Source organism: Camelus bactrianus, chromosome 13 (assembly GCF_048773025.1).
Source record: "Camelus bactrianus isolate YW-2024 breed Bactrian camel chromosome 13, ASM4877302v1, whole genome shotgun sequence".
Lineage (NCBI taxonomy): Eukaryota > Metazoa > Chordata > Mammalia > Artiodactyla > Camelidae > Camelus > Camelus bactrianus.
In genome coordinates this window covers 12,598,192-12,623,775 of record NC_133551.1, presented here as the reverse complement: position 1 = coordinate 12,623,775, position 25,584 = coordinate 12,598,192, and the positions used below count along the sequence as shown (strand labels likewise).

Here is a 25,584-nt window from a genome sequence, read left to right as displayed (position 1 = left end):
TGATTCGAGGCAGGGAGGACATCACTTAAGTCCGCACTGTGGGCGAGTTCTGTGACGGCAGTCAGGAGGCCCACTCTTGCCTTACTTCTGCAATAGTTAACTTTACTGCTGATTGGCTTTCTAATTTGTAAAGTAAGGACTTTCATCAGGTGAATTTTAAGGCTTTTAACTATAAAACTCTGAAGTGTTGCTTATTGTAATGTCAAGATCTGATCATTTCAGACTGTTACTTGTAAAATATTAAGTGTTTATTCTTAAGAGTAGTAAAAGGTGAATTTTCTAATGTTCTCTTCATTCCCATGATACTCAAAGCTTCCCGTTCACCTTCCATATACTTCAAAAATAGTCTTGTGGGGTATTATTATTACCCAACATAGAGATTATAAAGATATTGTAAAATGAGGCCAAATGCCTCATTGGATCTCTGTAGAGTAGCAATCTAAGCCTTGGTTGATACCTGAGACTGTAGAAAGAAATACTTAAGAAACAACCACTTTTCTAAATCTTTGGACTCTTATGTATCATCCCGAAAGAAGAGGACAAGACTATTTCTCGTTTTATTAAGTATAGCTAATACTTTGTTTAGTGTAAGCCCCTCTGTTTTATCTTATTTCCTTTGCTTGTACCTCTTCCCATTTCCGTTTTCTCAGACCCCACAAACTTAGATTGATTTTTACCCTTTGAGGTACTGAATGTTTTCTTAAATATCTGGAATGTTCAGAAAGGAAATACTGCTTTAGTATAGAAGTAATAATATTGGAATTTTTTGGAGTTAACCTTGGAAATTCTTCTAAATCCCAGAGAATATGCCTATATTGAGGGATTTTTCTTTTTTAATGACTAAAATGTAGATTATGAAGTCTTTCTTGAATGAGTAGAACTGAGAATTTAAATTTCTTTTTTTGTTGGCCTGTCCACCTAAATGTGACATAGAAATTATGGTTGAATTTTATATATATTAAAATAAAAGTGTGACCTGGTTTGTTTATGTAATTTCTGTATATTCCTTATTTCTGATTGAATTTCCCATTTTGAAGTAAACATATTTTATATTAAGTTGTGAATGCCTAAGGAAAGGATTGCCATTAGGTAACCAGCTGTGGTCATTAATTCACCCCTGGGATTGTTTTTGCTAAAATCATGAGAATATATGATTCACAGATCCCTAATACTTGAATTCTTTGATGATATATATTTTTAAGGTAATACATAGTAAAATTGATTATTTTGAGGTGCATCGGTCCATGAATTTTAAGATACAGATAGGCTGATCTAAACACCAGCACAATCAGGAACAGGAAGAGCACTATCCCTTTGTAGTCACACCCTCTCCTACTTCATATTCTCTGGCAACCACTGGTCTGTTCTCTGTCACTTAACAGTTTGCTTTCCAAGAATATCATGTAAATGGAATCATAAAGTGTATAACCTACTGAGACTGGCTTCTTCCACCCACCATATTGCTCTTTGAGATTCATCCAGGTTGTTGCATTTATCAATCACTCATTCTTTTATTGCTGAGTAGTAGTCCATTGTATAGATGTACCACACTTTGCTTCTCCATTCATTCACCAAGAACATTAGGATTGTTTTCCAGTTTGGGACAATTATCAGTAAAGCTGCTGTAACTATCCTTGAAAAGGTTTTTGTGTGAACATGTTTTCAGTTCACTTTCATAAATACTTAGGAGTGTGATTGCTAAGTTATATGTTAGAGTATGCTTAACATTATAAAGTGCCAAAATGTCTTCCAGAGTGGCTATGTTATTTTTCATTCTCACCGGCAATATATGAAAGTTCCAGTTGTTCTCCATCCTCTCCAGCACTTGACATTGACAATGTGTTTTTTAACCAGTCTAACAGGTGTATAGTGGTTGATAATATATATTATTGTAATTAGGAAGAGGAAAGAAAAACGTAATAAAGTAGCACCATCTTAAGGAGAATTTAGGAAAGAACTGTGCATGCCTTAGGTACAGAGTTATGTACAGAGTGAAGAAGATACACAATGTGCAGTTTTCAGATATTAAGATATAATATAACAGATATAAGCAGCTCTGAAATTTTTAATGCCTAGATTGCACATTTCACCTTAAACAAAAAATTTTACAACCCACAGTCTTATCCATGCTATTTTTATAAAATACTAAGAAAGCCCAACCAGGAGTTATAAAATACTTCAGCAAAATTCTTCAGTTAATGACATCGAATAAAGGTCATCCTAAGTATACAAAATAACTGATTAAGCATCCATTAATAATCAGTGAGCATTTATTATAGAATGAGCAGGTTCCAGATGGCTGTATAAGGTAAGCATATCTGTTTAAACAAGAAAGGTGGATTTGGGGGGGAATCTAGTTAATTTAATTGTGACACATGTCAAGAATCTGGAGCAGTTTATTTTTTAAATATCAGTTTATAAGTACTAAGTGAAAACCAAAATGTTGACCAGTGAACAGCAAGCAAGAGACTTAGAGATTGAAGTTTGTAAAGGAGATAGATATAAATAGTAAGCTGAGTACTTCTAATGCTTTCATTAGTTTTGCTTTGGCTAGGTTTACTTCAGTTATGTTTCCTCCTATTTTTTTAATGCAATAAATAGCCTTGTCTATAAAGCAGACTTCCTGGCTGTACTAGCACCACTTTATGAATATTGCGTGTTGGGAATCAGCTGGATATAAAATAAACACCAAGTTTGTGTGATCTGAGGTCTCACCCCAGCTGGACCATCACGTAGTTAGGAGGTTGTGTGCCACTTGCAAGCCCTCCAGGCCTCGTTCTTCTTGTTTGTAAAACAAGCAAGATACAGACTATACATATTGTTTTTTCCTAAGGTGTTTTGTGAACAAAGGTTTTAATAGCTTGAGGAAAGGTCAAGTATGAAGCATCTAACTAAGCTTTTCTAATTCTGAACATGAAACCCCTGTTTGGATGTAAGTATAATCTGAGGAAGCTTTCCTGGGGCTGGGAGGTAAAGATTCCAGGTCAGTTACATTACTAACCTGCGAGAGAATCAAGGAACCAGTGCAAGGCTGAGCCTTAAGGAGTCAGTAGCCTTGTAAGGATTGAGATTGTTCCTATGTGCTAGAGCTCAGCTCATTTTGGAAGCCAAATGCTCAGTTAGAGATTTAGAGAAAATACTAAAAGCACCAGAAACAGTGTATCTGTTTTTCTACACATTGTTGAGGAAACTACTAACAAATCCACCTTTTGAATTCTGACCTTGGAAAACCTCATCCCTAGGGAGATTTTAACCATATAATTTTTTCTGCTGACATCCAGAGTGGTATTTCAAGCCAAGATGAGTTTTCTGGGCTTCATCTGATAATTTATAGCCTTATAACTTTATGGGAATTACCTGAATATCCTATTGGCTTTGCCTCTTATCATGTTTAAAATTGAACTCTTCTTTCTGGGAACAGTACCTCTAAACCTTTCCCTTTGTTTTCTGTCCTGTTAATGGCATGACCCAAGTAATCCATATCTAAAACCTGACTTTTACTCAGATGTCTTCCTTTCTTTTCCTATCACTGTCCAAAGTAAGTCCAGTCACCCAGCCCTGTGGAGTCTACCTATGACGTAGGTCTCAGATCTGTCTCTCTTCTCTGTCCTTCCTGCCAAAGCTTACAAGCTCAGTATTTGTCCAATCTGATGTAAACATTGTTAGCAGTATTTTTTGTATAGTATTCAGATTTGATCCTGTTACTTGCTGTAAACCTTTCAGTGGCTCTCCATTCCCTACAGAATATAGTGCAAATTTGTATCATTTCATAGATGCCTTTCATATGACCTGGCTTGACCTGTTACTTAAATTTCTGCTACTGTTCCTCCCAAATCTAATTTTCTCACTTTTCCTCCTACCATTTATTTTTGCTGTATCTTTTTTTAATGTCTCTATACGTGTGTGTGTGTGTGTGTGTGTGTGTGTGTGTGTGTGTGTGTATGTAGATTGGTAGAATCTGGAAGACTAACTACACAGTTTTTTCAGTTTGGCAGTGTATTTGAAAATGTTCATATATACATACATATACTGTTATTTGTATAAACACATACCTGTTTATAGGTACATACAGATTGAACCTGACTCTGAGCTCTTTGAGAAAAGGAATTTTTTCAGTGTTTTACTCAAGTCCTTAGCATAATATCTGGATACACATATGATATAACCAAGTCCCTATGTTAAATTCCCTTTGTTCAAAATGTCTGGTGTGCTTTCTGTTTCTGTCAACTAGACTCTGACTCATACACCCGCTTCCCACACCATGTAACAAAACCTAGAATGCTTTAACTTCGGTCTGCTTAACTCCTCTTAACTTACGTGCCTTTGTTGTCCGTATTTCTAGTTCTGTCATTTTATCTTCAGTTCCACAAAGTAGATCTAATTGTTACTAATTTATATATTCATTGTCGGTTTATAATTACCCATGTTTATCATTTTCTTTGTTCACCATTTCTTCAGTGCTTCTCAGATCTTCCTTCTAGACATTTTGGGTTTTTCTCCTTCCTAAAGGTATATACTTTGTAAACGTATTTCCCCTGATACATCATTCTGCTTTGAAATTTATTTTCTCTCAGTACCTGGAAACTACTGTTTTCTGTCTTCTGGATTCCCCTGTTGAGCTGGCAGCCGGCAGTACAGTGGCTGGAGCTATGCAGATATTCTGCCTTTTCTCCCCAGCTATTTTTAAGAAACTCTTATCTGCAGTGTTTTGTTCTTTGAGTATAGTAGGCTAGATTTTCTTTCATTTAAGCTACTTGGGATTTGTAGATCTCTGAATCTGAGATTTGTGTATTTCGTTGATTATGGGAAGTTCTTGGCCCCTATCCCTTTGAATCTTGTACCACCTGTATTCCCTCCACTCTAACTGTGGAACTCAGGTTAAACGCATGGTAGCTTCTTCAAGTCTGTCTCCATTTTTCTAGTACTTTCTTTGCGTGTGTCCACTTTGCTCTCAATCACATATATTGTATTTCTAACTTCTGGTATATTTATTTTTTAATACTACAAGTTCTGTTTTGTTAATCTTAGTAATTTTTGATAGTGTCTTGTCCTAGTCATTCTTTTGATACCTTTTTTTTTAGTTTTACATATTAAATAATACGTTTTCATGTTTTGTGTGAGATAATGACAACAAATGAAATCTTGGCCATGCTGCTCCTGGAGTTTATTTCTCTCGTGATGATTTTTCTTCCTGCCTGTGCTTTGTGATTTCTAATTGTGTGCACATTTTCCCTGGAACTTTATCTGTGGGAATTATTGTAGGTCTGGATTTAAAGTACCTTCTTTCAAAGAGGATTTATGTTTGTTTCTGTAAGATATCTGAAAGCATTATCAGTCTGAGGTCAATTAAAATACAATTTAACCTTAATTTTACGGGGCCATGTATGATTTCTTGCCTCAGACCTATATTGAGAGCAATAGGAATTTTTAAAGAATATCCATTTCCCCTCCCCCCAGTCACCCCAAGCCAAAGGCAAGTCAACACATAATTCAGCCGTTATGGATGACAACCTTTTAAGGTTCCTGTGTTTAATCATGTTATTCCTGATCTGACTGACCCCACGTTGTAGGATTCCTCAGGCCTTTTCTTGGGCTCTTGTTAAAATCCAAGTTTTACTTCACCAGGATGATGAAAACCTAACAAGTCTTTTTTGTTCAGAAAAGCAAAAGCATTCTCAGAAGCAGAAAGGTACAGATGTCTGCTGCTCTCTGTCCTGGAACTGGGTCACATGTACCCTGCACTCACTGCTTTCTCCCTAGGTCCCAACTGCAAGTAAGACTGAGAAATGTGGGGTGGGGGGCGTTGTTTCTTTATTTATTTTGTTTTCCCCTTAACCTGCCTCTTATTTAAAGCAAGAGAGGAGACTGGGCACAGGAGTATTAAGTTAGCCAACCTACAGTGTCAGGTGCTTGAAGACTGCAAGTGTCTTCTAACTATGTAATTTATTTGAGGTGTTTTGTAGCACCTTGATTTTTATCTCTTCCTGAGTTACTTCTTGTGAAATTATAATTTCCTAAGATGTTCTCCATTTTATATGATTTTCAAAGTTATTGACGTAACATAATATCTGTGTTAGTATCTATTCAAAGTCAGTATACATCTGTAGTAACGTTCCCTTCTTTCACTCCTAGTATTGGCATGTTCATTTTTCTTCCTTGACCACTTTCCAAGATTTGCCATATTACTAGTCTTCCCTCTTCACAAAAAATAACTTTACTGATACTTTCTTTTGTTTTTGTTTCTATTTTGTTAATCTCTATCCTAATCTTTATTAATTCCTTTCTCCCATTTTTGAAATTATTAGGTTAAAAAAAAACTAAGACAGATGCTTAGCACTTTAAATTTATTCTTTTTGTCCCCTAATATGTGTGTTCACAGATTCTGAATATTCCCTAAGTATTACTTTAGCTGCATCACAAATGTTTTGATGTGTAAAATTTTTTAAATTATTTTTATTGAGATAATTGACTCATATATAACACTGTGTGAGTTTAAGGTGTACAACATACTGATTTGATACACTCATATATTGTAGTATGGTCACCACCACAGCATTAGCTGACACCTCTGTCACATCATTATCATTTTTTTTGTGATGGGAATAATTAAGATCTGGTCTCTTAGCAGCTCTAAAGTTTATAGTAAGTATTGTTGTCTGTAATTACTATGCTGTGCATTAGATCTCCAGAACTCACTTTATCTACTAGTTCCAGGTTTGTATTCTTAAACTACACATCCTTAGTTCCCCCAGCCTCTTGTAACCATCATTCTGCTCTCTGCTTTTGTAAGATCTGGGCTTTTCTGGATTGCATACAGAAGTGACATCGTATTTGCCTTTCTCTGTCTGATCTATCTCACTTAACACAATGCCCTCAAGATCCATCCATGTTGTTGCAAATGGCCGGATTTCCTTCTTTCTCGTGGCTGAATAATATTCCATTGTATAAATACATACCGCATCTTCTTTATCCATTCATCTGTTGGTGGGCACTTAGATTGCTCCTGTATCTTGGCTATTGTGAGTAATGCTGAGGTAAACATGGGAGTGCATATATCTCCTTGATATCCTATTTTCATTTCCTTTGGATATATACCCAGGAGTGAGATTGCTAGATCATATGCTAATTCTATTCTTAATTTTTTGAGGCACCTCCATACTGTTTTCCTTTGTGGCTGAACCAATTTACATTCCTATCAACAGTGCACAAGGGTTCCCTTATCTCCACTGCCTAGTCAACACTGGTTGTCTCTGGTCTTAAGTGTGTGCTTAAGAGTGGATGCGACATTTGCTCTTATAATTTAAAGGTGGTTCTTTAAGAGTAGAAAAAGAATTTCATCTCATGGAGTTTTTTTTATTGCTTTTTTAAATGAAGAGAACATTATTGCAGAGTTCTGGTTACCCCTGTTTGAAATATGTTTCACTATGAACAAAAATGTTTAACAGATATACTGGCAACCACGTTTTATAATGCTGCAACTTACCATAATCTTTAAGAAAAAATGGAGAGAAGAAAAGTAGCGGATTAAAAGGGAAAGTAGGTGAAATCTAAGGAGATGGGAAAGTGTTTCTAAAAGTGTTTCTAAAAACTGAGCTTTGTAAAATAAGATTTATCTAAGTTAAATTCCTGGCTTGGCTTATACTTTTGTGACCTTTGCAAATTACTTAACCTCTCTGAGGTTTTTTTGTTTGTTTGTTTGTAAAATGAGGTTATATCACAAACCTTTGTGAGTTCCTTTGAAGATTGAATGGCAGAAATATTAGCTATTTAACTGAGCCCTGACATGTAATTTTATTGACCCCTACACTTTGGCTGAAACACTATACAGGATTTATCTTCATAGTAACCTCCAATTTGTGGTTGGGTAACTGCAACACAGAGATATTAAGTAAGTATACGATCAAGACCACACCAGTAAGTAACAGCCACAGGATTTTAACCCGGGCATCCTGACCTCACGAGCCCAGACTCTTAACATTGTATTATTTCTTATGTTCTTATAGTTCTTATTAAAACTGAGGATATATTTTTTCCATAAAAAGTGTTAAGTCTTATAATGTTATTATGAATTCACAGACTATTAGAATCAATGGGTATTTCAGTGTCTTAGACAACTTGCTTTAATGTGCAAGAATTTCTTGTATATTATCTTTAACAGATTGTAATCTAGTTTCTATGTAAATGCTTCCAGAGAGAGGGGATTTTATTACATATTAAGGCAAACCATTTCATTGTTAGATAATTCAAAATGCAAGGAATTTCTCTTTATCCTCTGATAACATTTTTGTGCTCACTACTTTTACCCATTGGTTCTAATTCTCTGCCCTGTGAGGTAATAGTAAGTGGACAGCTTCTTTCATAGACAGTTATTTAAATATTTAGGCAAGAATCATTTCTTTTTCTCATCCAAGGCTAAACACAATCAAGTATTTTACAAACAACACATTTCTGTACTCTTCTCAACAGAGGGCCTTTTACTCTTAATGCATTCCAACTCTTTTTAAAAATGTGCTTACTATAAATTAACTATGTACCAAATTTTGTGTGATTTTTGTTTCTTCCAAGAGTCTTATATTATTTATGTGAAAAAATAAAATAAAAGGAATGGGAGGAAGAAAACCTAACTGTTCACAGATCTGAATATACTTTTCAGTCATTGCTGTACCGTGTAGTTCATTTATGGACTCAACAGAGATATACTTAACACTTGTGCAGTGACCACTACTGTTTAATGTTTATTGAGTGTTTATTACGCACCATGCCCTCTTCTAAGCTCTTTACACATAGCTTATTTAGTCACAATCCTGTGAGGTAGATGTTATTTTCACTATTTGACAGATGAGGAAGATGAAGCACAGAGCTGTGAAGTCATTTATCCCATATCACATGGTTTGTACTGAACCTTGGTGCCAAAACTGAGATTCAGACCTAGGCACAACTGCTATCATGTGTGGTGTGTTTGTTTATATTTCTTAGTCTAGACTGTGTTAACAAAGCACCACTGACCAGGTGGCTCAAACAACAGGAATGTACATCTCACAGTTCCCGGGGCTGAGAGCTCTGCGGTCACGGCGCCGGCCAGGTCGGGGTTCTGGTGACGGCCGTCTTCCTGGTTTGTAGACAGTGTCCTCTCAGCACATCCTCACATAACAGGCAGAGACTGCCCTTATGACCTAGTTACCTCCTGAAGACCTCACGTCCAGGCACCCTCACATTAGGGCTTCAGGGTACAAATTTGGGGGGAACACAAACATTTCGTCCATAGCAGCATGTTAAGTACTTATTTTGTGAGCCAGATCTGAAAACTTACCTACCTTTTATGTTAGTTTTGTGTAAGTGTATGTCACTTGTAAAAATCAACTTTTGGAGCAGCTCATTTGTAATTTGGGAAATTCAGTTACAATAGAAACCTTTCTTGAATTTGAATCCTAGCTAATAACTGTAACTTTACCTATTTCCTGATGTGTAAAATGTGGATAATATCTGTCTCAAAAGGTTATTTTAGGATTGATATGCACATATACACGTACCTGTGTGTGCGTAAGTACCCTGGTACATGTGTGAGTATGCACACATGTACACAGTCTAGTACAGCTGTGTACAAGGCTTTTCGATAGCAAAGAGGCAGCATAGCCGGGCAATTATTATGATGGACTTTGGAGCAGAGCTGACTTACTAGCTGTATGACCAGGCCAGTTTCCTAACCTCCCTGTGCCCTAGTTTCCTTTCTGTAATGTAGGTGTGATGCTTGTTACAGGGCTGTTATGAGGGTTAATGAGTCAGTAAAGCACTTAGATCAGGACTTACACCTTGTAAAGCAGTATATAAATGATAGAATAGTATTATTTTATATCAATATCTAGCATAGTATCTGTATTTTGTTAAGTTAATTAACGAATTATGTTTAAATAAATATTGTTAAGTAATATTGAAACATAAATAACTTTTAACTAGTGAATTTTTTAAAGGAGTTTAAAACACAAATATGAAACACATTCATTAGAATTGGTCAGTCACACCATCTTTTATTGCAGAGGAGAGAGGGAACCCTGAAGCACAAAGGTTAAGTGACTTGCAATTCACGCAGCTTTCTGGTGATTACCATGTTACTTATAGCTAAACCAGATCTAGCACCCTAGTCTTTTTTTTTTTTTTTTTTAACTGAGCAAGGGACCTAGTGTGGCTAAAACCCAAAGTAATGAACTTCAATATGAAGAATTTTAGATACGTGGTAGAATTATTAGAAGTGTTTCAACAATAATGGATTACCCAGAATAATTACAGTGTTCTATTTGAGGTGTTTTGGTTTTGTTTTTGTTTCAAAATGTAAGCACCATGGTATCCTTTATGAGAGCAAGGGACGTGATTTTTTGGTCTTCCTACACCCCCTGCCATCATAGTAGAAAACAAAATGTGAAGGCTTTTATGCATACACTTAAGTTATTACTAATTAATGCAGGTATTATATTTGAAGGACCCTTAGTCCTATTTACAGAGAATTACTTTACTGGAATTTGTATAATGTTTGAATATGCTTTGTTCTCTAACCAATCAGATAATAAGTAGAGAATTTAGTTTAATTGTTGCATAGACTAGTCAAATTCATTTGATTTAATTTAAAATAATAGTGTTAGAAAAAGTTAGGGCAGTGATCTACCTCAGCTTCAGACTCAGTGTAATCACTTCTACACAGTATCCCTGGTAGATGGTCCTTCAACTCTACTTGAATGTTTTCTTGGCTTTAATTCTTATATTACCTGAAAGTGTAAGGAGATTCCATTTAAACACCTTCAAGCTCGTCTCAAACCCTATTCTTTATTCTTTGCAAATATTAACTTCCAATTTTAGACAACAGTTGGTCCTAGTAAGTATGTTTCAAATAGTAAGTAGTTTTTAATATACTATTTGATTTACAGATTGCCCAAGGACTCCAGATACGCCCAGTAGTGACCCTCGTTGTTCCACCAGCAATAATAGATTGATGGCCTTACAAAAGCAATTGGATATAGAACTTAAAGTAAAACAAGGTGCAGAGAACATGATACAGATGTATTCAAATGGATCTTCAAAGGTAAGTACAGTAAATAAATGTAGGTGTATAGTCAATCCTCATTATTCCCAGATTCTATATGTATGAATTCACCTACCTGCCTGATAAAATTTATTTGAAACCCAACATCAATACTCATGGCATGTTCAACAGCTGAGGTTGAACAAGATGATGGTCTTCCTTCTTGTTTAAACAACTCTTACTATAAACAAGTGTCCTTTTCAGAGTCTATTTAGTACCACTTTTTTTGCGTTTTTATGCTTTTGGTGATTTTTCTGTTTAAACAATGTATTATGATTTCTCAGACCATTTTAGCTTTGAATTTGTAATAATTGACAGTAAAACAAGTTGGAAACAAATGATTTCTAAAATAATATTTTTAATTGCTATTTTTACCAAAACAAATCAATAAAAAAATTTTTGAGTCTGAGTAAAGTGTATACAGGAACTCTCTATATTTGCAACCTTTCTGTAAATCTAAATATGTTCTAAAACAAGAAATTTATTTTTAAAAATTTAAACTCTAGTTTTCCATCACTACATACAAATCTTTAAGAAAGTACAAATGAAAAGAGAAGACATTCTATCATTAGTGATTGTTTGGACTACATCTTTAGGTTCTTGGCGAATCTGGTGTGAGTGGACATGTAACTCCTAATTGAAAATCTGTTACAAGGAGGGGTTGTTACAAATGGAAATGTGTCCTTCTTCTGAGGTATAATGTGGAAGAGAAAATGTTAGGAACAACTGAACCAGATTATCATGAAGGTTCTTTCTAAGATAAGGTTCTATAGTTTTATGATTTCAAAAAGTCTTAGAAAGGTGAATTATAAAATTCACCTTTTTACTTTCAACTTATTTTAAAGATTTTTGCCTCTGCAAATTAATGTTTCTTCCATATTTTAATAGATATTTCTTGAGTAATTTTAGAACAAAAGTTATTAGGTATTTGTTTTCTCTCTTTTTCTTTTAAAGGAAGAAATTTAAATCAAGGGGAGGGAGGGGACAGTGGGAATCTGTGCTTGGAGCCATGCACCCTACCTACCCACTCATATGAAATTTGTGAGATAAATGTGTATAGTTATAAATAAGATTTTTTTCAGCTTAATTATGAAAATTAGATGGTATACCATATTTCAAAAGAATTTCTAAATTATTTTTAGAGAAATACATTTGTTTCTACTTGAGATATTACTTACATGATATAATATTTGATAGCATACTGCACTAACTTTGAACATTTATTATGGGGTGTTAGAGTTGGTTTTTCTGTTACTTTTAGTATTGACCTTTAGGAGGGGGGTCATTTTTATCAAATGCTACTTTGGAACTTTTTTTTTTTTTTAAGGCAAATACTATGTTCTTAGAACTGTGAATGCACCATATTATGCTGAGTGTTTTAGAATTGAAACACCTTCTGGAGTAAGGTTTCTAATCTAAGGTTGATGGATTAGATTGGGAGGTCCATGAACCCTTTGAAGTTATAGGAAAAGTAAGTGTATGTATTGATAGATGGATGAATTAAGAGGGCACCCCTGACTACCTCTGCCCCAAATTTAAAGGTTTATGGATGTATTAAAAGTAAAACAGATAATTTATGATAACCACAGGTCCAAAATGAACAGGGCTATGAGCAGCTTGCTAGAACAAATAGATAATTTACCAGTAGCCTTTTATTTTTAATTAAGAGATTCATTAATTTGAGAAGGGGTTGAATGGAAGTCCACAGCATATTGAACAGCTGCTGTAGTCTCGGAGGTAAGCCTGCCAGTTGTTCTTGTCTAGATTTGGTCTTAACTATTTCATTTCTCATCTCTAAAGCTCTCAAAGGGTCAGAGTGTATCTTTATGAGATTAGGGAAAATTATAGATTGAAGTTATGTGGGATATTAATTAATTTTATTTTTTCGTTAAGAACGTCACAGTTTGATAGCTATTATGCTGGACTCGGGTGTGAATATGATAAAGCTAGTGCCTTACACATGATAGATACTCGACAGGTAATATCCTGCTTTCAAGAGACCCTCTATCTAAAAAGTAGATTTCACATGTAAATAATTACAGTATATAATAGTGGTATATTTACGTTACTTTGAAGTACAGTGGAGAAGAATCACTTAATTGCCAGAAGAAATAAAGTCTTAGTATAAGATTTGAAGGATGATTTGGAGTTTAAGAAGGAATTAACTTTCTAGAGACAGTGATGTGGGTAAACCCAGTGTTCATAGGGTAAGAAAGTGTGGAATAGCGCGGCTGGCTCTCAAGATCGGAAGAGCTTTCCTGTGGCTGTAGTAGAAGGTTTCACTCTATTTCTCATTCGACATGCCTGAGGGTGGGTGGAATATACTTCTAATAGTAATAGTCGTCAACTCTAGCGGTTATTTCAATGAAAGGCCATGCCCTTATGAATAATAGATCTGAATCTCCAGAAGGGCATATTTTATTTGGGGAAAGTCCTCCAGGTGGTTCCAACAGAACTTTTTTTCTGTTCCCCACTGGTGACAGCTAGCTTTAAGTAAATGAGGTGTAGTGAGAGGTGGAGCATAAGGAGAGACAAACCAGATTATAAAGTACTTTGTACAAAATTAAGCAGCTGAGATTCTGTCTTACAAGATACATGGAGCTGCTGAAAGGCTTTTAGCAGAGAAAATCGCAATCAGATTTAAAATTTAGAAAATTTACATCCATCTTCCTCAGACTTGGGGAATTAATTAGAGAGGGTCAGGTCTTCAGGCAGCAAGTTTAAACAGACTTTTGTAGTAGTCCAAGTTAAACATGCTTTATGCCTCTTATAACAATGAAAAGAAAGAAGACAGAGTCACGTGATTTTGGTAGAATAAATATGTGGTGTCTGGATGTGGGGAAGAAGGAAGAGTTGAAGAAGATTCTTAGATTGGTTATGTAGACAGACTGGTGAATGATGGTAGCCTTCACAAGGGTTGTTGATGCTGGGGCCCAGATTTAGGGATAGGCATAATTGATTCAGCTTGGCAATAGACAGTCGTCTTCAGAACTCTGGTTATTGGATTCTGTATAAAATTATTACCCCAGTGCATGTTATACCCAGAGTTGTCCTTTCAAAAGATAAATCAGATATGTTCACTCTTGTGCAAAACACTCCAGTGGCTTTCTAGCAATTTTAGAACAAAACCCAGAGTCCCTACTGTGATTCTGCAAGTTCGTACATGATTTCCCCCTGGCTACCTTCTGATCTGATCTTCTGAAACACTTTCTCTCGTTACACTCTAGCCATATTGGCTTCTCTGCTATCCCTTGAACTTACCAGGTACGCTTTTACCTCACGGCCTTTGCATTTACTGTCTCTGCCTAAGTAGCTCTTCTCCCAAGTGCTTTCCTGGCTTTCTCTCTCACTTTATTACAGTTTCTGCTCAAATGCTACCATTTCAGCGAGCCCTTCATTACTGTCCTATGTAAAATAGCAACCCTGTGTCTCCTTATCCCTTTCACTGCATTACCACTACCTGCAATAGTAATTCACACAGTTGATTTCTGTATCATGTATTTCAACATTAGAATGTGAATTTCATGGCTCTTATGTAGTACCATTGATTTTCAGAATAATCTCCGAGGGCTTGATAAAATATGTTGAAGAAATGTTTCCTGTTCATATATTCAGTTGACAAACCAAGCTATTATTAAAATCTGAGGTTCTTTCTAGCACTTTTTTTCCCTTTTTTTAAGTGCTCCCAAGACTTTTCATTCTTTTTCCTCATTTGAAAGTACCTGACCATCTATCCAGGCTTTCCTCTCCACACTCTTCCAAACTTGACATGTTCCAATCTATATTAACAGCCCACAAAACCGTTTTGGATTCCTTCAGCTAAAATTGATCCCATCTTCCTTTGAATTTTTCTTTGACTACTTTTAACATTCTGGTATATATAATAATTATCTGTATCTCTTCAAACCATAAATTTTATAGTGTAGCATTCTAACTGATTAATCTTTGTATTTTTACCCGGAGGTGACAACATATAATTCATGTGAAGTAAGCCATAAATATGTAATGGAAAAATAAAGATAATGATTAATTGATTGATTTCCAAAAGCTGTGTGTATAGAGTAGTTTATTTGTTATAATATCCCACTATGACTTGTAAAACAAAGTTATTTTTATGAAGCAAAAATATTTTATAATTTAAAAATATAAAATTTATTTTTATTTATGATTGTAAAATATTGTACATTTGAAATATAAGTATTAGGCATTATAGAATGCTAATTACTAATAGTTACCTACTTTATCTAGTCTGTTGGTTGAGCCATATGAAATTGTTTTTTAGCTCAAAATCAGACTGATACTGGCATTTTCATATGGTTCAACCTATATATGTAAAAATCTTCCAAAATCTTATTGTAAAGCCAGCATTTTTCTAATGTATAAATCTGTTCGTATACTTTGGATCTACCTTCTCTCTTGCCTTGTACATATTAGGTGCTCAATAAAAAAATCCATTGAATACCTGAAAGCATAAAACTGACAATAAAACTATTTTGTGTTGGAAAACATAAGACTGACATGTAGTAAGTGTAAATTACCTGTGGTAGGTAATACCCAGTGTCAGTTGTAAAGCCTTTATCATACTTTAACATATGTGCATATCTTCCAGAAATCTGTGTGAGAAAAGTCACTTACTTTTTAAAATGAAATACAAATACTTTTCCTTGCATGTTGAATTGAAATAGTTAAGAAAGGTACTTCTAAAGAAGTAAATGACAGTACTATCTTTTCACATAGTGATAAAATAAAAAAAGGAGTGGCTTAATTGAAGAGCGTTGTATTATGCATAGACCTTACTTAATCTTTATACTTTTACATTAGAACTTCATTGAAATAGGTAATTAATCATTGTTTTTATTCCTCTAAAAGAACATTTTAATGCCAATCGTGTGCTAGGCAGTATAATTTTAGCTTTAACTAATGCTTACAAAAGCTCTACTTTAAAAAGCAGTGTCCCTATTTACATAATGTCTTCAAGAAACCTGTTTGTCCCATTAAATTAGGAGTTTTCGAAATACTAATTTTTTCTCTTATTCTGATCTGATGTCAAAGAAATAGAAAAGTTAATTCAAATCTTCAGTTTGTCTGATGTTCCTAATACTGGATAGGAGAAGGAATTAAAGAGAAAGGCATTTTCATTTTAAATGTGGGAGGTAAAGAGGTATATTCCCTAAAAGCTTATATAGTGAGTCATAGACAAACACCAAATTCAAGTTAGTATCCTTAATGGCGAAGAATAGTTTTTTTAAAAAATAAAGTATGTGTGTATGTACTTAATGTTGTAAATAGATATTTAAAGGACTTAGTAAGCTATGTAAGCCCAACTCCTTGTTGTGAAATCTAAATATTTTTCTTAATATTAAGAACAAAATCTGACTAGAAGCTCTTTCTTGAATGACTGACTTTGGGAGCAAGAGAGAAATGAAAGAAAAATTCAGCTTTCTTCCGCTGTATATTAACCTAGTTTGATGTTTAACGCAATATATTTCAGCTCACTTCCTTTTTTTCCTTATGTAACAGCAACATTGCCTCTCCCGTCACACGTACCTCCATTCTCCCCCTTACTTGTGGTGTACTGTGTGTGTGTTTGATTTGTTGAAATGATGCTGCACAGCTGATACTTGTCTCTTAGCATCTAGTTTTGAATCTCATGGAGAACATAGGTTGATTGTATGGTATTTTATTTCTAAATTTATTCTGACTGCCTCAGTGATAAAAGTAGAAATGCTTAAATAATATGTAAAAATCGGTCTTTCTTGTGACAAAGTATTTCCTAACTTACTGCTTAGTTTTATTTATCACTTCCTTTTTTGTGGATTGAAGCCTACTAGACTTTGACAACTAATATAACTAAGTAGGAGATAGCATTAACTTCTGCTACTTGTCTCATGAAACTTTTGAAAAAAAATCCTGTATTTGTTTTCTGTGGCTGCTGTCACAAATTACCACAAACTTAGTGGCTTAAAACAGCATAAACTTATTATTACAGTTTTATAATTGAGAAGTCTGAAATGGATCTCATAAGCTGAAGGTTGTTGGAGAAAATTCATTTCCTTGCTCTTTCTGGTTTCTTGAGGTTGCCTGTATTCCTTGGCTCATTTCTTCCTACGTCTCCAGTTCTTCTCCCGTGACTCCTCTTCTGCCTTCCTCTTTTGCTCTGAGGGACCCTAGTGATTACATTGGGCCCACCTGGATAGTCCAGGACTCTCAATGTTAAGGCTGGGTGATTAATAACCTTAATTCTACCTGCTGTCTTAATTCCCCTTTGACATGTAAGGTGACATATTCACAAGGTTCTGGGGGTTGGGGCATGAACGTCTTTGGTGGATAATTATTTTGCCTACCACAATTCCTAAAACGGTAAGTTTTTTGTAATTCAGTGTAACTGGAACTAAACTGGGAGGTATGACGGTAACATTGTTTCACTCAATTCAGGGTCTTTCTTGAAGTCTTAAAACATGACAGTTTATTCACTGTAAGATACTCCATAGCTTTTTTGAGGTCTCATTTTTTGACATTCAAATTTGTAGGGACCTTTCTCATAATTACTAGTGTTGACAAATGCTGTTTCCTGTTTCCTTTATCATAAATTTAAGGGAGCACAAATACTATCTATGATTAGCTGTTTTATAAACGTTCCTATATACACGAAGCTTCATGAAAATTTAGCTGTAATATAAGCAGGAAGGAAGAGATTTTCTGAAATTTTAAGGCTTAGTCACTGAGCCATCCATCACATACAGTGCTTCTGAGTATGAGAATTATTGACCGTGATACAGGAAAATTCTTTGTATTTTGTATCAATCAAAGAAAGAGAAAACTACGAAGGTGAATTTGGATGTTTTTTAAACAGTAACTTAAACAATAGCAGAGAAACTTGCTTTCTCTTGAATTAACTGATGGAGTTATTTTTCTTGTTTATCACTCTATCCCTTTGATGGCTTTTTAAAACAAATGTATCTACCAGTATATATATTTTAATATATCTTATAGTGCTCACAGTGTTCTTTTGACCCTTGTTTTTCACTTGCTAATATCACTTGATCTTATTTAGAAGTTATAAAAATGTTTTATTTCTCTCTTTATCTGCTTACCTTTTCAAACTTACTTTTAATAGGATCGGAAACTCCATGGCACAGCTCAGCAACTGCTCCAGGACAGCAAGACAAAAATAGAAGTGATACGAATGCAGATTCTTCAAGCAGTCCAGACCAATGAATTGGCTTTTGATAATGGTGATGGAACAGAGATAAATTGTCATTCTTATTGTTATGGGCCTATGGTACTAAATAAATTTTATGTAGGAAAGAAGCAACGGTTCAAAATTAAGAGGGAAGCAGCATTATGGGTTTTTATCTTGAGTTTTATCTTTGAGTTTCGATGGCTAAAATGAAAGGCTCTGTATTTCAATATTGTGTCTACTAGGTATAACTTCAGTGTTTATTGACTTTTAAGGACTAACTTCTAATGTTGTCAGAATTCATTTCTTTTTCTTGAGTTTTAATCACTACATATTAGACAGTCAAATAAATGGTTCAATTAAGTTTTGTTTTGTTTTGTTTTTTTCCCTCCTCTAGCCAAACCTGTCATAAGTCCTCTTGAACTACGGATGGAAGAATTAAGACATCATTTTAGGATAGAGTTTGCAGTAGCAGAAGGTGCAAAGAATGTAATGAAATTACTTGGCTCAGGAAAAGTAACAGACAGAAAAGCACTTTCAGAAGTAATTTTAAATAAAAATTTCAACTTAATAAATACATTTTTCAAAGAATATTATTATTTAAATGACAACATTGTCTTTTCCCTGTTCAAGGCTCAAGCAAGATTTAATGAATCAAGTCAGAAGTTGGATCTTTTGAAGTATTCACTAGAGCAAAGATTAAATGAACTTCCCAAGAATCATCCCAAAAGCAGTATTATCATTGAGGAGCTCTCGCTTGTTACGTCACCAACACTAAGTCCACGCCAAAGTATGATATCTACACAAAACCAGTATAGCACTCTGTCCAAACCAGCAGCCCTGACAGGTACGTGGCATGTATCTTCCTGATTGGGGTGTGTGTGTGTGTGTGTGCATTTTTTATTGACATCTGATTCTGGTTAATAAATGAATAAAAATGTGGAAACAGATTTTTTAAATATTGTGGTAAGATACACATAGCAAAATATATTAATTTTACCATTGTAAAGTACGCAATTCAAAGGCATTTAGTATATCCACGCTGTTGTATAACTATCACCACTTTCTAGTTCCAGAGTATTTTCATCACACCAGAGGGAAACTGAGTCGCCATTAAGTAGTCATTCCCCAAGCCCCCTTTCCCCTTGACCCCTGGCAGCCACTATTAACTTTCTGTCTCTATAGATTTGTCTGTTATAGATGTTTCCTATAAATAAGATTATGTAATTTGTGGCCTTCTATGTCTGACCTCTTAGTGTACTATTTTCAAGGCTCATTCTTGTAGCATGTATCAATACCTCATTCCTTTTTATGGCTAAATAATACTCTGTTGTACAAGTATATATCAGATTTTATTTATCCAGTCTTGATTTGGATTGTCTCCACCTTTGGACTGTTGTGAATAGTGTTTCTGTGAATATTTGTGTGCAGTTTTTTATTTGAACACCTGTTTCCAGTGGTGTTGAGAATATACCTAGACATATAATTACTAGGTCATGTGGTAGTTTTATGTTTCTATTTTTGAGGGGCCATCAAATTGTTTTCCATAACAGCTGCATCATTTTACATTTCCAGCAGCAAAGCATGAGGGTTCTAGTTTCTCCACATCTTCATCAACACTTGTTATTTTCCTTTTTTTTTTTTTTTTTTAATTATTGCCATCCTGGTGGGTCCATTATTGAAAGTGGGATCGTGATGTCTCCAGCTATCTTTGTAAACTTACTTTCTTCTTCTTTCAATTATGTAAACTTTTGCTTTATATTTTTAGACTCTGTTTATAAGTGCATATATGTTTATAATTTTTTTATCTTCTTAATGGATTGACTCTCATCAAAATATAATATCCTTTATCTCTTATAACAATTTTGGGTTTAAAGTATTTTGCCTGATATTAGTATGGACACCCCAGCTCTATTTTGATTACTGTTTGCATTGAATATCTTTTTCTATTCTTTTGCTTCCAATCTGTTTCTGTCCTTGGATCTAAAATGAGTCTCTTTTAGACAACATATAATTGGATCATGGTTTTGGTTTATTTATTTATTTCTTAAGATTCTGAAAAATCTCTGCCTTTAACTTGAACATCTTTATATATGTTTAAGGTAATTACTGATAAGGTGCAATGCAATTCTGATGCTGACTACCTGGAGTTAGGTTAAATTTTACAGGTTAATGGCACAGGCTCCCCCAGGACTGCCCTCATATCAGACACAAGCTGGAAGCTTGGAGTTTCCCCAGCCACCCACATTTCTGACCAACTGTTTGTAAATTCAGGGGTTCCCACTACCACCTCAGGTTCAGTAATTCCACAGAACAACTTACAGAACTCAGGAAAGCTCTATATTAACTATTACAGTTTTATTATAAAAGATACAAATTAAGACCAGTCAGAAGAAGAAATGCATAGGGAGTGATCTGGCAGGGTCCCAAATATAAAATTTCCTTGTTCTCATCATGCATCACCCTCTCAGCATATTAAATTCTGTGACCAACTGGGAATCTCACTTTAGCTGTGAGTATTCAGAGATTTTATTGTGTCTTCATTATGTAGGATTGATTGAAATCAGTCTCCAGACCCCCCACCCCTTTCTGAAGGATAGGAGATTAGGCTGGTATGTGGCTCAAAGCACTAGCTCTCTAACCACACGGTTAGTCATCCTGGTATATAGTCTGCCCCTATCCTGGAACTGTGTACAGATCTACCATGAGTCCCTTTGGTAGCATAAATTCACATGTGGTCTCAGGAGCCCACGATGAATAACAAAGATACTGCTATCAGTGGGGAAACTATAAGGGTTTAGAAGCTGCCTCCTAGGAACCAGGGACAAAAACGAATCATATTCATTATTATATGACAAAAAGGCTTACTTGTACATTTTGCTGTTTGTTTTCTGTAAATCTTAATCTTTTTATCCTGAATTCTTTCGCTTTCTTTTGTGTTAGATTAAATTTTCCTAGTTTACTTTTGATTCTCTCATTGTTTCCTTTTCTGTATACTTAAAAATTATTTTCTTAGTGGTTACCTTGGTGATTACAATTTAATCCTAAATTTATAACAATCTTGTTTGAATTGATACCAACTTCTCTTCAATAGCCTACAAAAATTATGCTCCTATACAGCTGTTGTCATAGATTATTTCTTTATTCAAAGTGTGTTCATTAGCATATTATATTATATATTAGATTATAATTTTATGCATTTGCATGTTAAGTCATAAAGGAAACAAAAAGTTGCAAACCAAAAATATAGTAATACTGTCTTTTTAATTTACCTATGTAGTTAGTTTTACTGGCCTAATTTTTTCTATGATTTCAAGTTACTGTCTAGTGTCCTTTTGTTTCAGTCTGAGTGACTTCTTTTAGCATTTCTTCTAGAAAGTTCTGCCAGTGATAAACTCCCTTAACTTTTGTTCATCTTGGAATCTCTTATTTTCTTCGTTTTTGAAGGATAGTTTTGCATGTATAGAACTCTTGGTTGACAGGCTTTTTTCTTTCAGCATTTTAAAAATATCATCCCAGTCCCTCCTGGCCTTTATGCTTTCTGATGAAGAATCCACTTTTAATCTCATTGAGGTTTTTTTCTAAGTGATAAGTTGCTTCTCTCTTGCTGCTTTCAAGATTCCCATTTTTGTCTTTGATTTTTCAGTTTGATTATAATGCGTATCAGAATGCTAATGTCTTTTGAGTTTATTCCATTTAGATTCTTTGAACTTCTTGATGTGTAGATTCATGTCATTCATCAAATTTGGGAAGTTTTCTGTCATCATTTCTTCACATATTATTTCTGACATTTTTCTCACCTTCTGAGACTCCTGTGTTTATATTCTTAACAGTATACCAGAAATCACTTAGTCTCCTTTTTTTTTTTTTTTTTTTTTCTTGAGAACAACAAGTGTTTATTGATGTAGAATCATTTTGGGGGGCCCAGAGACACCGATGTAAACACAAAAACAAGAATCAACTTTCATGAATATCAGACATTACGAGGGTGAGGCAAGCATTAGGACTCAGAGAGTCTTTCCACCAACAATCTTCTGTTAACCTGTTTACAAACATGAATCTTGTCTCTCTGGTTTGAACTGCCAAGATCGCTCCAAAAACCTGGTTTTAGTGGAGCTCAACAAGTTCACATAAGGACTCTTAACATAATCAAGCCAGGTGTCAAATTGATTAGGTTAGATTATGTTAAATTGCAGACCATCTTTAATTTTGTTAAGTTTTACCTCCTATTTTTTTGTTTGTTTGTTTTGTGTTGTTTTAATTAGTAGCACACACATTTAGTTTTCTGTCTTCTGATCAACTTACTTCTTTATCATTATAAATATTCCCTTTTATCGCTGAAAACAGGCTTATAGTTTACTTTGTCTGATATTAGTAGAACCATACTATCCTCCTCATGCCTAAAGTAACCTAATGAATTTTTCTGCCTTTTTGCTAACAACATACATTTATTTTTACAGCTCTGGAACCATCTTTTTTATTTTCAATCTCTCTGATCCTTTTTATTTAAAATGAAATATTTTATGTACATTGTATAGGTGTCTTTTTTTAACCTAACATGAAAAATCTAATTCAAGTTGTTAGTCACCTGTATTTTTAATACTTTATTTATATATATAAATTGCACATATTTGATGTACAATTTGATAACTTTTGATATTGACCCTCAGAAGTTACGAAGGGTGATTTAAGTGCAAGTCTCATGATGCCAAACCAAATGTTGTTTACAACCAACAGCTGCAGCACAAAATGTGTACACTATTTGATTATAAAAGAAAAGAAAAAGCTTATCTGTATAATATTGTAAGTTGAACACAAAGTTGGGATTTCGAAGCTTAGTGAATTTTGTTACTCAACAGAGTAAGGACGCAGGGGAGTCTTTTCCCACATATAAAAGATGAGGTTACTTATGGATGTTTTGCAATTTTCCCGTTTGCTGGTGATATTCAAGAGAATTGATAATCCTGGTTTTAAAGTATGGAGCATTTTGGATGTTGCCATGTAGTTATTCTAACTTACTTGTGAAGAATTGGGCTTTATATACTGTCATTATTTGAAAAAGCATATGAAACATTTCAAAATGATTTGAAAATCAGTGCGGGTTATATTTTATTGTTACTCAAAATTATTTTTGGTATAAATAAAGAAGTGAAGACAAATTTTTTCTGTTGTAATTGTCTTCTGATATTCTTAAGGTTTTTTCCCCCTGTACTTGATAAAAGAAGCAATAAATTATTTGGGTCTAGCAAAAAGTTACAAAAGATACTCACAAAGTGCCCATTATAAACTGTCCTTTTAATATTATTTTTGATGTGTATTAAACTCTACAATCTTGATGTTTGAATAGCATTTGCTCTTTTTCCCCTTTTATACTTCCCTGCCCTGTGTAGTTTGTTGTTGAAGCAAATGCTTGCTTTTTTACATCCCTTAACAGCCTTTTAGTTATGCCTGTGCATGTCCACGTTTGTGTGTTTATTGCTTATTTTAGAGATTCGAGTGTGTTTTGAAGTTATTACAGTCTGTGATCACAACATACTCTCTTACTTCCAAATCCATTTTAAAATTTTATGCAGAAATATTTGCAAATCCTTCCACTTCACCCTTTCATATCCTTGTTGTAATATATTTCACTTCTGCCTATGCCTTAAAATTCTGTAGCTGACCCTTGAACAACACTGGGATTAGGGGCGGCAACCCTCTGTTCAGTCAAAAATCTGTGTATAATTTCACAGTCAACCCTCCACATCTGTGGATCATATAGTACCGTTGTATGTATTTAGTGAACAGAAGTCCACATACAAGTAGACCTGCACAGTTCAAACCCAGGTGCTTCAAGCTTCCGCTGTACATCCTTGAGTACTGTTTTCACTCTAGAGAGATAAGAACTTTAAGGATATACACAATCCATGTTGACTGAATCTGAGAGTGTGGAGCTACAGAGAAAGAGCACCACTTGTGAAGTTAACACGTGGGTTTTAACCATGCAACCGGGCAGCTCCCCGAACTCCCACCTTGTTCAAGGGGCAACTATAATTTCACTTTTTTACAGTTACTTTTTTCCGGAAAGAAAACAAAACACTGTCCTTTATTTTTAATGATCCGTTTATTCTTTCTGTTGTTTTTTGTTTCTTCTACTGGAGATTTTCTGTGAACATCTCCCTTTAGCCTGTAGCTCTTTGTGTTAGCATTTACGGTAGTGAAAGTGTGCTGGAGTCTGATTTTTCCACTCTTTTTCTGTGTGTTTCACCTTCATTTTGTAAGAATGTTGTCAGTAGATGTAGAGCTCTAATTTTTTTTTTCTTTCAGCTCTTTAAAACTATGATTTCATTGTCTTCTAGCTTTCACTTTCTATTACGAGAAGTCAGCTGTAATTCTTATCAGTGTTTTTCTTCATGTAATGGCCTTTATTCCCCAGTTATTGAAATAAGGTAGAATAACATTGAGCTTTCGTTTTTTTCCTTTCTGCTCCTAAGACTGAATGCTTTCAATTCCGCTATCCTCAAGTTTGCTGATTCTTCTGCCTGCTCAAATCTGCCTGTTCAACATCTCTAGTAAGCTTTTAAAACTTCAGTCATTGTACTTTTCAGCTGTTTGGTTTCTGTTTGGTTCTTATATATAAATTCTGTATCTTTATTAATATTCCATGTTTGTTGAAATAACATTCTCCCTTTTTCCTTTTGGGTTCTTTTAGGTCTTTGACCATATGTAAGCTTTGACTATGTGTATGACAGTCAATATAAAATCTTTGTTTAGTAAATTTAGTTTCTCAGCTTCCTCAGGGATAGTTTGTGTGAATTTCTGCTTTTCTTATGAATTGGCCATACTCTCTTATTTCTTTACTTGCTTCATTTTTTTTTAAACTGGATATGGTGAATATTTTAACGTGTAACTCTGAAAGATACTCCCCTTCTCTATTATTTTTTACTGTTGTTTGATATGGGATATAGTTGTTTACTGATTTTTATTAAGTATTTTTCTAAGGAAGACTGTATTCTGTGTCATACGTGGTCACTGAAGTCTCCATTAATTTAGTGATGAACTAGTGTTTTGACAGACATTTCTTTTAACGCGTTCAGGCAGAAAGAAAAATTTGCCCTGTGTTTGCAGCTGGGTTCTGTGTTTATGTTCAAGGCATACCTTCAGCGTTCACCCAGGCGTTTGCTAACTCTGCTTTTGCTTGCACAGAACTTAAAGATCCGTCAGATTTGAGTGCTTAGGGCCTTCTCAGATCTCTTCTAAGGATGGCTCCTTTTGCACTTAGCCTTCTAGTTTTCCAGTAGTATGTGGGAGCATTGCAAAGCTCTGATTCCCCAAAACATCTTACTTCTAGCTT

The 25,584-nt window shown here is 34.6% G+C and overlaps 1 protein-coding gene across 3 annotated transcripts in view; it reads left to right on the top strand.

Moving 5' to 3' along the window:
- The window catches only part of PKN2 (protein kinase N2), a 110,876-nt gene that overhangs the window by 42,781 nt on the left and 42,511 nt on the right, over nt 1-25,584 (top strand). For all 3 annotated transcript variants that reach the window (XM_074376063.1, XM_074376062.1, XM_074376060.1), the window contains 4 exons: nt 10,917-11,071; nt 18,189-18,306; nt 18,649-18,794; nt 18,885-19,098. In XM_074376063.1, coding sequence (XP_074232164.1) covers nt 10,982-11,071; nt 18,189-18,306; nt 18,649-18,794; nt 18,885-19,098 — 568 coding nt within the window. In that variant the 5' untranslated portion in view covers nt 10,917-10,981. The remainder of the gene's footprint in view (nt 1-10,916; nt 11,072-18,188; nt 18,307-18,648; nt 18,795-18,884; nt 19,099-25,584) is intronic.